Consider the following 13,486-nt stretch of genomic DNA (forward strand, 5'->3'; position numbering starts at 1 on the left):
TATCCCAAACCTGAATTGAAGTTATTCTATTACGGTGTTTATTCTTCTACTTATTCTGTTGTTAGTTACAAAAGCAGTTTTCAAGGACTCCTTGGTACGGATTAATAGCATATTCTGTTTTACCTGGTTCAAGTTTAGGACAAAGGAGATTTGGAAGCCCTTTAGAAACCATGTGCAGTGCAAGAAGTTATTTGGAAACAATACAACACATGTTGTCCCCAGTGTCCACAAAGGTTTTTCCCAACGTGAAGAACACTGTTTTAAGTGTCAGCTGCCCAATTACAGGGGCAGAAGCCGGGTGATTGAGTTCAGACCATCTCCTTACACTAGGGGAAAGACGGCTAAGGCCTGTCTTTGTCCTTTGAAGATGAAGCAAGTGTAGGATCCACAGTTCTCTCCTGAAACTTGCCTTCCCGGGGCCTCTGTAGCCTGAGCCCTTTCATAACTGGTGAGCACTTTCAGCTGAGTCTTCTATCTCCAAAGTGACTCTAAACAATGTTCCTCAGGAGATGTGCTGTCACCTCGGGGAGGTTCAATCAACGCACAAAGTCACTCGTCAGCAGAGGAGAGAAGATGTAAGAAAGTTTCATGATTTGATCATGGTAAACAGCCTTTTGTGTGTTACCCTGAAAATATAATTTCAAAAAGGAAAAATGACTTCCATTCTAGTTTCCTTATCTACACATTAATTTATTCTCCCAAGAGTTCTAGTGAGTAATGAAACCAGCTCAGTTTTTCATTATTGGAAACAAAAGAGTGTACCACCTCTCCTCACGTGAGGGAAATTGCCAGCGTGTGCAGTGATCCTTCCCTTCATTACAGATTTGCTGTGGAAGAGGAAAGTTCTCTTGCTAGTGATGATGCTATGTAGGTTGTCGGCTGTGGTGTGATGACCAGCACTTTCCCAGCTCTGGCAGTATGGCCACATGGGTTGACACTATAGCATTCGTTTATAGGTTTGTTTGCAGATTGGAGCTCTGTGACTTTGTACCTCAAGTTACCCATCTCTTGTTCAAGAGAAACTGGATGGTCTGTTTTTTCTGAATATAGAGTTATTCTGTCTCCTGCTTGATTTTCCTCCCTCAACTTTGTTTGAAAGTGTTTCCTCCATTCTCCTTGCTTAAAGGACCGCCTAGCTCAGCACTTGCACAGGTAGTTTGCACCAAGTTAATCTGCCCTGTGTACATTTCCAGCTTTAGTCCTTCACCCACTGCTTCTTTCGCTTGTAGAAATCTTAACTATCCTTCAAGACCCAATACGACTTCTTCAATCAAGTCTTTGCTAACTATTTGAGACACACCTAGTTCTCCCCGACCCAGAGCCCTGCAGCCCCCCTTATCTTTTCTATGGTGCATAGCACCTAGCATTTTACTAGCTACTGTACCCTGCTTTTTACTGATAATCTCATGACTCTCCAATAGTCACTAAAATCATACTAAGTGCTCAGGAAATCTAGTCTAATCTATTGATCAAAATGAGTGGGACATTGTCTAAGTACCTGAGGTCTGCAGCTACACTTCCTAGTTATTGAATCTTCCCAGGCTGGTGTTGTCTCTCTTCTTTCTCTGCCCTTTTCCTGCCCACCCTGGATCCCTGTATACCTGTCACCAATCTTCTGTAACTGTCAAACAGTACAGAGCTGAGTCTGTGGAGTGTATCTTCTAGTTTGTAGCCAGCCTCCAGGATTTTTATTTCTTAGTCCTTTTTCCTGGGTTAATTTCATCGTCGCCAAGGAGGAAGAAACCTTGAAAGTTTGTCTCATTTGTCTCTATGTCTATAGGCAAAACAGTTCTTAAACTCACCATTCAGATTAGTATTGGGTCCCAGAATCAGATGTAATGTGGATTAGACAATATTTTACTAAACGACGGCAATAAGGGTCCAGTAGTCATTGCAACGTTAAATTCTTTGGAAACTGAAAACCCTATTCGGATGTAAGGAGACATTACTACCAATGAGCATAGCCAGTGTGTCGCCCCCAAAGCTGTGACACGTGGCCTCACAAGCTTGTTTACAGTTCTATTCAAATAAAAGTAAAGATAGAAATTAAAATTAAACGATAGAATCAATCATGATGAAAAAAATTCATGTGTATTGTTTTCATAGTGTTTTGTTTTGTGTGTAATGATTTGTCAGTATATTTCCCCTTTACACTCTTTTTTTTATTTTTAACATTTTTATTGGAGTATAATTGCTTTACAGTGGTGTGTTAGTTTCTGCTTTATAACAAAGTGAATCAGCTATACATATACGTATATCCCCATATCTCCTCCCTCTCCCCTTTACATTCTGAAACTAAAGTCACACTCATGATTTTACAGCTTCGCAAGTCTGTCTTCAGCATCAGGGCGAGGAACCTTCTAGAAAAGGAGACCGCAGTCACTAAAATTTTAAGGTAACATCGTTTAACACTGATACATATTTAAATACAAATAGGATTAAGTTAAGCAAAAAGGAGCTTTTTTTTAAATAATGAAGTAATTTTCTGAGTATCAATATATACTTTCTGCTACAGAGTAGGTTTGGGTAACTATGTACTTAAAAATAATGTCAAACACATCATTAATGTCTCTCCTGAAAAAGTAATGTTTTATTAGTACAATCAGCCATTTTTTCTCTTTCATGCACTTTAACATAAATTATAAGTATAAACATTTACAGAAAGATGAAAATAACTTTTATTTTTACAGATTTTGTCTTTTGTGATCTCTGAAGGACAAATCACAATCTCAGGGAAATATGGTAAAAGGGAAAGCTTTTTAATTATTAAAAATAAATGTATTTAAAATCTATAAGAATCAAAAGCATATCCATTTTAGAATGCTTATAAAATAAGCATAAGCACATAATTTTAATGCTGCTTTCTAAAATCTGCCTTGAAGTATCAGAAAGGAAAATTAAGCTAGCTACTTAAGGGTATTTTATAAGACTATGTTTTATAAGACTATGTTTTATAAGACTGTGTTTTATGTTTTATAAGACTATGTTTTAATATAAAGTAACATGACCATTATAGAAATGCATAAGTATTTGGAATATAATTTATTCGTTCCTGTATTACATAGACATGTATAAGAAATACACCTAAATATTGGAGCTGGAGGTGGAATGGCTGACAAGGTTAATAGATAAATTCGTAGTAGGAAGCCCTGTCCAAACTGTGCTAAAGGGAAGGAGTTTGATCCTCTTCTACTCCACCTGAGTTATTAAGAGTAGTCATGGAAGCGTTTTGCCAGAATCTCTATCACTATAACTTGGATAACTGGAATGAGGAAATAAGGCTAATAGATATGATTTGAGAAACTATTTTGACTTTGTAACACTACCTGAAATTTGTATGCTAGACACAATCCTGACTCATCGAGACAGGATTCTGTGTATTTATTCTTTATGTTGGCTGACGATTCATGCATACAGTTGAGTGTGTGTTGAGTCCCTTCTATGAGACGAGAATAAATATTTCTGGGGCTTAGATATTATCACCGAAGAATATGATATGAAACTGAAAGGTCTCATTGTAGAGAAAGGAGAGCTTCTAGGCAAATATAACCACCTGTGAACCAACTTCAGTTTGCTTCCAACTGGCTCAATCCTGGCGTTACCATCAGATAACACCACGAGTCTGGCCTCAAACACTACGTGGTCCTCCAGGTTCTTTATCCAGCTGGAATTGTACTAGACACGTTAATGGCACAGTCAGCCCCTAGGGTCTTGAAGACTCTCCCTGCTCACACAAAACAGGTCATGAGCTGGGTGCTGGATTTCTGGTTCACCCCCAGGACCCAGAAACCACCCACGAGGAGATCCTAATATCCAGAGTCTACCTGCCAGATTAGGAATCAAGTGACCTTACTGACCTGCCCAGAATACGTTTCCAGAAGGTGCCCTAGAGGTTCCCAGAGACCTTCAGAGCAGAGGCAGACAGGGACCCTTGGAAGTAGGTGACCCCCATACACCCCCGTTCCTGTGAACTCTTTCTTAAACTTGCCCTTCCACTTTTCCTTTTCCACCACCTTTCCTACCCACCTTCTCCCAGTTTACAAAAGAAAGGTGGTGCTCCCATCCACCCAAAAGAAAGGTGAAGCTCTAGGGTGCACTGGTCTGAGATGTCCCGTCCTCTGGGTGGCCGAACACAGGGGCTGTTCCCACATGGCTTTCCCAGAACGAGGGCCCCATCGGCAGCACGTTATTGTCCATCCAACCGACAGATTTTTGGAAAACTTCCTTCCAAGACTTCATCTGCCTTAGAGTTAAGCCTTAGCAATACATGGATGTCACAGGGACCTGTGTTAACATGTTATTTGAATTGAAAAATAACGATCAGACTTCTGACAGATTCGCTGATTGGTTTGGCAATAAAAGCTCCCTTTGTGGGTGCGCAGGGTCGTAACATTGACTGGACTGGATGGATGAGACTCCCCAATATTTTCTCAAAGTTATATTAAAGCACATATACAATAATGCTAGAAAATACATCCTTTACTGCTAATTGACATTATGCGTGGAACATTTAGTTGTTGATTTTTTAAAGTACAGAAGTGGTTTTAAAAAGAAAATTTATGAGTACCTGAGCAGAAACAACAACAACTAAAAAAGAAAAAAAAAGAGAAGAGAAATTAAAAAGAAAAGGAAAACATTTACAGTCACCTGGGGCCAGTGGTTCAAATAGCCCTACACAAATTGGAGAGGAAGGAAGGTTTCCAGCACTCTCCCAGGGTCTCCGTGCTCCCACCGACCCTCTCCTCCCCCAGGCCTCCCCCTTCTCTCTGTTAAGGAAGTTCTGCCAGGTGACTTAGAAGCGGAAAGACAAATACTATATGATGTCACTTACACGTGGAATCTAAAAACAAAGTCAAACTGCAAGAAACAGAGAGGAGATTGGGGATTGCCAGAGGCTGGGAGGTAGGAGAGATGAGGGGATGTTGGTCAAAGGATACACGTTTCCAGTTTTAAGTTCTGGAGATCTAATGTCCAGCATGGTGACTGAAGTAAATAATATTGGATTGTACACTTAAAATTTGCTAAGAGAGTAGATCTTGTGTGCTCACCACATACACACACACACACACACACACACACACACACACAAACACAAAAACAGTACAAAAAACAGTAACTGAGGAGATGGATGTGTTAATTAACTTTACTGTGGTACTCATTTCACAATATATATGAATATCAAATCGTGTTGTACCCCTTAAATGTACACAATGTTATTTGTCAGTTATACCTCAGTAAAGCTTGGGGAGAAGTCACCTCTCCCTTGACCATCTGCATTTTGAAAGGAGGCTTTGAAAGATGGAAAGAACTTTAAGACCAGGAGGTGCAGACTCGGTATCTTAATAGATAGGGCTGCCTTGATACAAAAGGGAGGTCCGCTGGAGACTTGTTTCTGTCACTCTTGATTTTCCTAAGTGTTTTGTTTTCATAGACTTATAGTCTTTAGTTTCATCTAAGAGGTTCCTCCCCAGGGAGGCATGGAAAGAAGACCTGAGCTGGAACATTTGGGCAAGTCCATCACTGGTGGGCATTAGTCACATATTAGTGTCTTAGAAATAACTTCTTAAAAAATAACAAATATCTGGGGAAAATAATACAAAACACATCCCAGATGTAAGGTATCTGGAGGACTGTTGTAAAAACAGGGAAATTATTTAAGTTTAAAGTTTGGAGGAGATGATCTTCTGGGTCCCCCAGGTGTAACACAGGATACTGGACTTAGTGTTAGGAGACCTGGACCAGCGTCTGGCTCTGCTCTTCTATAACCTTAAGCTACTCACTTATCCGAGCCTCCGTTTTCTCATCTGCCTTTGTGGTGTAGACTGCCCCAAAAGGTCATCTGAATGATCTGTTGATGAAGCAAAGTGAAATGTTGATACTTATTATGTGAGGGAAGCCACCAGTTCAGCAGTCTTAATAACGTCTCAGAAGGGATAGGTCAGGGGTGGATATTCACAAGGTTGGGGGTTTGAGTTTAATTGTTTTTAGTGGGGAGGTCTGGTTGAGATTGGGCAGAATTCTTCAAATAAGAGTTTAGGTCATTTTGCAACATGTACGAATACTGAATCATTATGTTGTATACCTGAAACTAATGTCATATGTCAGTTACACCTCAATTAAAAAAAAAAGAGTTTAGGACTCTTCAGGTAACAAGTAACAATAACAAGTAACAAGTACTTGTTATTATCGACAGGTAACCATTACTATTCGGGGGAGGGCAGCACCCAGGGTGGGGGACAGGAAGAGGTGACACACCTTCATCTCTCCACTGCCTTCAATGCTCTTTCCACCCTCTACAGCATGACAGTTCAGTCATCAGCTATTGAGATGGAGTTTGCACTTCTGATTTTCACTTACCTTCTTGATTTGGGGTGATTCTGAGAAGAGGGAAAATAAATGGTGACTCTGGGCTGCCGTCTCTACTCCAGAAATCTGTTCTATTCTATGCCTTTTGAATTTTTAACCATATATATGTATTACCTTTAAAAAATAAATACAACTAATTTTTAGAAACAGCATTCTTAAAATATTTAGGATTGATGCCTACCTGGGCAGTGTCTTGGCCCAAGTTTTGATGAGAACCAGTTAATCTGACGTAATTGGTTTGTCCAGTTGATGACCTGTTGTCGTCTAGAGAAAGGAAATGGCCCGTTACTCTGTAGCTCGGATGAGTGGATTTTTGGAAAGTTCCTGAAGCTAACAATGAAAGTACTTACGGTTAAGGCCTTAAATTCCTGGACATTCATTTCCTGGAATGAATATTCAAGTCATGTTGATGGAGAGGTCTTGATGCTTAGTATTGATAATTAAGCTGTGGGGTTACCAAGGGTCTCAATTCTCAGGGGACCCACATTTCCAAATATCCATCTTTCATTTGAAACAGGGTCGGCATTATTCCAGCAAAGAGTGTGCTGTATACCTCCCTATGAACAGGAAGTTCAAGTCCACAAATGATTTCTACACATAATCATGGTTAATTTGTATTCTTCTAATTTTTTGAAATTACTTGTCAGCTTTGAAAATTGAAATGAACTTCTGGATCTATATGGGAACACTTTTGATGAGAAACACAAGTAGGGCATTTTTACAGAACTTGAGGATAGTGTCGCAAGCTTAAACGCAGGTGACTCATTTGGCACTAATGGGCCAGACTTATCTGGAGAGCGTTGTGAGAGAGGATGGCCCACCACCTAAATGATAAAATCCAGGGTTGCTATTAAATTCACTCTTATTTTGACTTCGTCTACACCATTCAGCTCCACTAAAGAAAGCTTCCTTCAAAAGGCAGTGACCTTTACATCACATCAGATGAAATCAAAACAAAGAGCGGTGCGTTTCAAAAGCATCACTCCCTCTACTGAGATTTCTCTAATTTGAGCCCTGAAATTGAACAGAAATACATTATCATTCCTGCTAGGCTGAATACGTAGAGAAATGTCAGAATAAAATAATTAAACCTTTTACATTATTTTAGAAAGTGCCATCCTTCTGTAGTTTGCCGTCAGCGTCTCATTAGCTAGGATGGACCTTTATAACCTTTCTGAATGCTCAGTCTGCTGTGATATTTGTATTCTGATATTTGGATCGATGACATAATTTTCCTTGCCACACACTTAATTAATAATTTTTTGAATTTAGTTGAATGCTACTTACTATTAAAAAATTAAATATACATATAATGACATATGTTTGGTGAGTTTTTCTCATCATTTTAAGACAGTCATTTTTATTGATTACAAATACATGTATTTCTGGACTGGAATTTTGTGCCCTTCTTGACACTGACCTACAAAGGGCGCCTCATTCCTGTCCCAGGTCCAGTCACATAGAATATGCTGTGTCAGTGTAGTAGAAATGGAAAGAGGACAGGATTTGCAGCCAGCCACACTTGGCTTTAAGTGCCCTGAGTAGCAGTGACTCTTGGGAAGGCTCAGCTTCTCCATCTGCCAAGTAGGGCTATAGGTGACCTCATAGGAGTTAAGTGAGCATGTGTATCAAGTACTCACTTGGCAACTCAGGGGCCAAACTGAGTTATAATTCTGGCTCCATCACTTCATGGATGTTTGACATTGGGCAAGTTACTTAATGTCTCTGCACCTCCGTTTTCTCATCTGTTAAATGGGATCTATAAATTTGTAACCCCTGCCTTATAGGAGAGGATTAAACGAGTTGGTATCTGTAGGTGATTTTTCATTATTGGCAATAAGTTAGGGGAGACCCATAGTTGCCCCTGAGAGGCAGGCAATTGACAGTTACCTTTCAAAGCTGGTCCTCAAGGGCGTGGTGCAGAATCTCCACTGCTGCCCAGCAGAGACTAGATCTGAGGGGCATGAAATGCTTTTGATACGTCAGCGTACTCTTTTTCCAGGTTGATTCCAAGGTTCTTGCTTACCCAGCTGGAAGCAGTCTATCTGCTGCAGCTTCACACTCAGCTAAGCCTTGCTAGGCTGGCTAACATCTTCGAGGCATCATCAGATCATTTGTTTAAATCATTTGCTGGATGACTATTGGTGGATATAGTCCCGAACTAACAGCATAGATTCCTCAGCCAAGGCTGGCATCCCCGGCGGCTGGCGGGAAGTCCCGGGCTTGGAGAACTGGGATCGTCGTAGGGCCCTAAGGGCAGCTGTCAAGTTCTCCATTCCGCTTGACTGCACCAGGAAGTCAAACAGCCCTATCTCAGAAGCGGGAAGCCTACAGAGAGGCTTTGGCAGGAAGCCTAGTCAAACAGGTAGAGATCAGCATCTCGCAGGGACAGCCAGCAAAGGGAGAGGTGGGGGGGTCACAGGTGTTGGTCAAGTCAAGCCTGATGGACTTGGCGGCTGGAAGAGTGATGGTGAGTGGGATTTAAATCAAGATCATTGGCTAAGAACAGCTGGTGATCAGGGCAGGGGAGCAGCTGAACAGAAGCTGTAACTGCCGTCATGGGCACCACGGGTAGATCAGTGACTGCTGGGGCTGAGACAAGCATGGCATCATCTTCTGCGTGGGTTGTAATACCTGCCTGGAACCTTCGGTGTGCACATCCCTTTGGCACTCCGTAACTTCGAGTGGATGAGGGCTTAGCTGGGGGTGGTCCTTCATGGGCTGTAGGCTCAATGAAGGTGTTTCTCTTGGTCCACTGTCCTCTTCGAGGGCCCAGTTCTCCAAGCTCTCTCTCCCCAGGGTCTAGGACAGATGAACTGACATCTGGGCTCTTCTCTGGGATGTGAGCATCTAAGTCATATTCCCCTGGAAGATACAGTGAACCTGATGTTGAAGAGACCGAGGAGATCATAGGAGTTTTCTAGAGGAAGGAATTCAAGTTAAATCCCAAAGATTCCCTCCGAAGGCCACCTGTTCCTGCGCACTTCGTTAGCTGTGTGAGCAGAGGAATTTGAGGAAAGGGGAAAGAGCCTGTTCATTCTTATTCTGTCCTCTCTTGTCTAGACCCAAGCTGCCAGTTCTCTGAAGTGGGCAAATTACCAGGGAGTCTAAGAGCGCTTCACAATGCAGAGCACGGGCCTCTTACCCGCTCTGCTTTTTCCCATGGGGCAAGTTCTCCTTTTCAAATGATTGTTTTGTCCATTAGCGCAGCAATTCAGCAATTTTTGATAAGGTCGTGGGAGTTCTCTGCAGCTCTGCGTTCTGGGCACGGCTAGGAAGGCATGCGCAGCATCCCCAGAGCCCGGGGCCAGACTTGCCAACTGCTCAGTGAGATGTGCTCCAGCCGTGGGAGGGGATGCACGGGAAGACCCTGAGGACGAGAAGGAGGCTGAGACTGGGTCAAATTTTTATGACCATTGGCAAGAATAACCTGAAGTTTTAAGAAAAGAGAGTATTGGGCATTAATAGGCCATTATTAATTAACTATTACTACTATCTGATTTATTAAATGTTTATTAATATATTTACTGTATTTATAGATATAAATACATAGGTTATTAGTATGAATATATTACTAGTAAATCATTAAATATTAATCAAATATTTAGTTTAAATATTATTGTAAATATTTATCTGTGACTCTATTAAGGCTGCCTAATTGTTGATTTTCCTTATTAAGATTTTTCCGATACTTAAAAACTCTTGTAGATTGTTTGGAAGACCATTTGGAGATACAGAGACTAAGTAGATGGATGTAAATTAAGTGTATTCAGAGAACAATAAACTGAGGCAATAAGATCTGTGGATACATGCATCTGAATAAAACATAAAACGGTGAAAGTTTCAAGGAGGCGAAATGTAACTTAATTGAAACAAAATAATTGCATTCTTTTTTTTTTTGCTTTCAACAACCAAACTTCCTTTCCTTGAACTCTAGAAAAAATTTTATTGAGCTACAATTAACGTATAACGTATATTAGTTTCAGGTGTGCAGCATAATGATTCCCGGGGATTTGTATATATTAGGAAATGACACCACAAAGAAGTCTAGTCAACCTCCGTGACCTTACATAGTAAAATAATACATTCTAAAGATGTTTTCCTAGGTAGTACCTGATTTGTGGTAATCAAAATATATTTCATTGACATAGTATATGATTTGTAGGTTATTTTTAGGTAAGCCCCCAAAGTGATTGTAATAGTACTATGAATTAGGAGAGCTGCTATTAAGCTGCTATTACCTAACAAATTCAAGGAGCTATTTTGAACAGGTTTTTCTTTTACTATTTTATCATTGAAGGGTAAAGTAGTAAATAATATAGGAGAATACATATCTCTAGAAAAATCGGTTCATACGGTTTACGCAACATTTGGAAAATTTCACTTTTGTTATAATAAAAAGTTCAACCTTTGCATTGTAATTGACATTTTTCTGAGTCCATAGCAGGGTTACTAAATTCGAACCCCAGTGAATGATGTGGGGTTTCAGACATTTGCTGAATTTGGATAGATGCACTAAAGGCATGGATTTCCCATGAGGTCATTTTCTTTTTCACGTATGGTATCTACGTATGATAAGACGTAAGGCTTCTTTCATTTTTCAGTCTACAAGAGGTTCTGGTTGTTGGTGTATTTACATGTCTACGTATGAAAACATTTTCATGAAAAACACAAGATTGGAAGGAACTAATTCACTGTTGCTATTGAAGAGCCGTACTCAGGACTGGGCTGACTCACAAAGGAGCGGGATACTTAACTGGGGTAAAAACGCAGCTATTCCCTCATCGCAGCAAAAGGCTGGTACAGAGGCGCTCCCCTATTAGCATCACTGGGTCCCTGCTTTCGAGGATCACGTTGTCACTTACATGGAGGCAGGTAAGAGCCCCTTCCAGGAAACACTCATTATCTCTTCTCTTACCCAGTTCTACAGCCATAGTTTTACATAATTACCACTAAAGGACTATCTTCCTATTGTCTGTTGATGTGATTACATTATCTTAACCACATCTGATAATACTTGACAAGGTGCAGCTCAAGATTTGAGTAAAATCCTTCAAATTTAGTGTCCTGCAAAGCTACACTGCTGTTCCTTTAGATGGTAATTACGTTTAATACCAGATGGTATCGTCGTGTAATCTAAGTTTTCTATAACGGATGAAAATAATTTGAAGACTCACAGGCCTCTCTCTTTCCTTACAGAAGGTACGGGCTTTTCCCACACCCTCGTTCTGGAACATTAAGAAAGAAAATGTGGAGACGGAGAAGAAAGAAACCGAGGACCCCCTGCTGCTGTTTCTATAAACAACTAGTGGTGTTTAAAGGCTAATAAAGCTCCAAGATCTCTCTTAGAACCATCACCTTTGGGCCAATTTTAAAATACTTTAGATGGAGAAATGTCAAGAAAAATAGAGACAGTTTCTTAAGACATGATTCTCTCCCCTCAACCTCCATAAAAGATTTTATATAAATATATGGCTGTCATATAAGGGGCAATTGAAATTCCACAGCACAAAGGCAATGCAGAGAAGAAGAAAAAAAAAAGAGTCAATCTTTCATATGTTTTTTTCAAAGCCTTGGCAAGAAACCAGGGGTAATATTTTTGCAACTGGGAATGTGTGTTTGCTGAAGAATATTCCCACATTTGAATCATCCTCAGGGGTCCTAGGCTTGTTTTACTTTCAAAGGTAGAGAGGGCATCACATTAACCCCAACTGGGAAAAGGAAAATGCCCCACTGTAATTCTCCTCCAGGGAGCAGGGATAAAGGGATTACATATGCCTGCATAATGGAGAATTTCCTCACTCAGACAAGACAAAAGACTTCATTATTTTTCACCAGACACTTGAAGCCTTGTGTCTCCCGGTTCCAGAAGCCAAGAAGGCCGACCAAGTTTGTTTAATTTTAAACCGCTAGATGGAGTTTCTAAGAAACCGGCCTTCCAGGACTGGCCATTATGAAGAGATAAAGAGAAGATATTGAAGACCTTCATGCCACGACTCTTAGGGTCTTTCCCCTAAGACGAGCGAGACCTTCCCTGAAGATCACAGAGTGTGTCTTCGATACCTGAGCTTTGCTTTTTCTCTAGGCAGCAAAGAAATAAACACTTTCTTCCTGAAAACATATTTCTTTGATCCTTATGTGAGACCAAAAGGCATCTAAATCCTCATGAAAAATTTAAAGTGGCAAAATAGAACTTAATTGAACATTCGAGTAATTTTCCTTCTGACTAGGTCTGTTCCTGAGTAGCCTTAACCATGTGTGCATCTCATTTCTTACTGGTGCAGTATGAAAAGTGCCAAATTCCTCAGTTATTTACTGAAATAGTAAATAACTATTTAATAGTTGTATAACTATTAAATATGTACTATTTCAGCTTGGCAGTAGATTCCTGTCAGACAAGATGCACAGTGACCCTGTTCCCAGTGACAGATCCAATCTCCTGTTGAAGAAATTGATTTCAGCTCAGCTTCATGCTGGCTTGCAAGTCTCCCTTAATAGCTCTCTCATAGAATATAGCTAAAGATTTATAAACTTCCTACTTGCAAGAAGCAATGTCTGGTTTTTTGTTACCGTTTCAGGGTCTCATCTGTTATAGGTGTGCAGCCCGCTTCTTGAGTGGTGTAGTATTCTAACTTGAGATCAAATTAAGATTATTTAACTTCCCCCTTCGAAAGCATATTTCAGACACGAAAGCCTATTTCAAAGGCATGTTTCTGCTTTGTGATTATTTCCGTGCTTCCTGAGCGTGAAGGGATCAAAAAAGAAATGAAGACACTTGATCTTCGCAGAAGATGTCAAGGTTCCTTCGTGGAACAGATGTTTCTTGAGCGCCTACTGTGTACAAGGTGAAGTAATCAGTGACCAAGCAGAGTGTCTTGGAGCTGTTTGGAGCGCGGCATGGGTGAGGAACTGCAGGACCAGTGACAGCGATGTGGGGGTGAAGCTGGAAGGGCAGGTTGGAAGCAGACCCTACAGGACTTTGCAAGTCAAGCTGAGCTTTTGGTCTTCATCTTTCTCTGAAGAGCAGTAGGATGTTGAAGATTTTAAGGCAGTGTTGGTAGCTGTATTCGTTATCTGTTGTTATGTTGCAAATACTCCACAACGCAGTGATTTACACAGC

The 13,486-nt window shown here is 40.6% G+C and overlaps 1 protein-coding gene across 8 annotated transcripts in view; it reads left to right on the top strand.

The window, feature by feature from the left end:
* NALCN (sodium leak channel, non-selective) overlaps positions 1–13,486 on the top strand; it is a 292,929-nt gene that overhangs the window by 224,350 nt on the left and 55,093 nt on the right. For all 8 annotated transcript variants that reach the window (XM_067713361.1, XM_067713362.1, XM_067713364.1 and 5 more), the window contains one exon: positions 2,322–2,395. In XM_067713361.1, the coding sequence (XP_067569462.1) occupies positions 2,322–2,395 (74 nt within the window). The remainder of the gene's footprint in view (positions 1–2,321; positions 2,396–13,486) is intronic.

Source organism: Pseudorca crassidens, chromosome 18 (genome assembly GCF_039906515.1).
Source record: "Pseudorca crassidens isolate mPseCra1 chromosome 18, mPseCra1.hap1, whole genome shotgun sequence".
Classification (NCBI taxonomy): Eukaryota; Metazoa; Chordata; class Mammalia; order Artiodactyla; family Delphinidae; genus Pseudorca; species Pseudorca crassidens.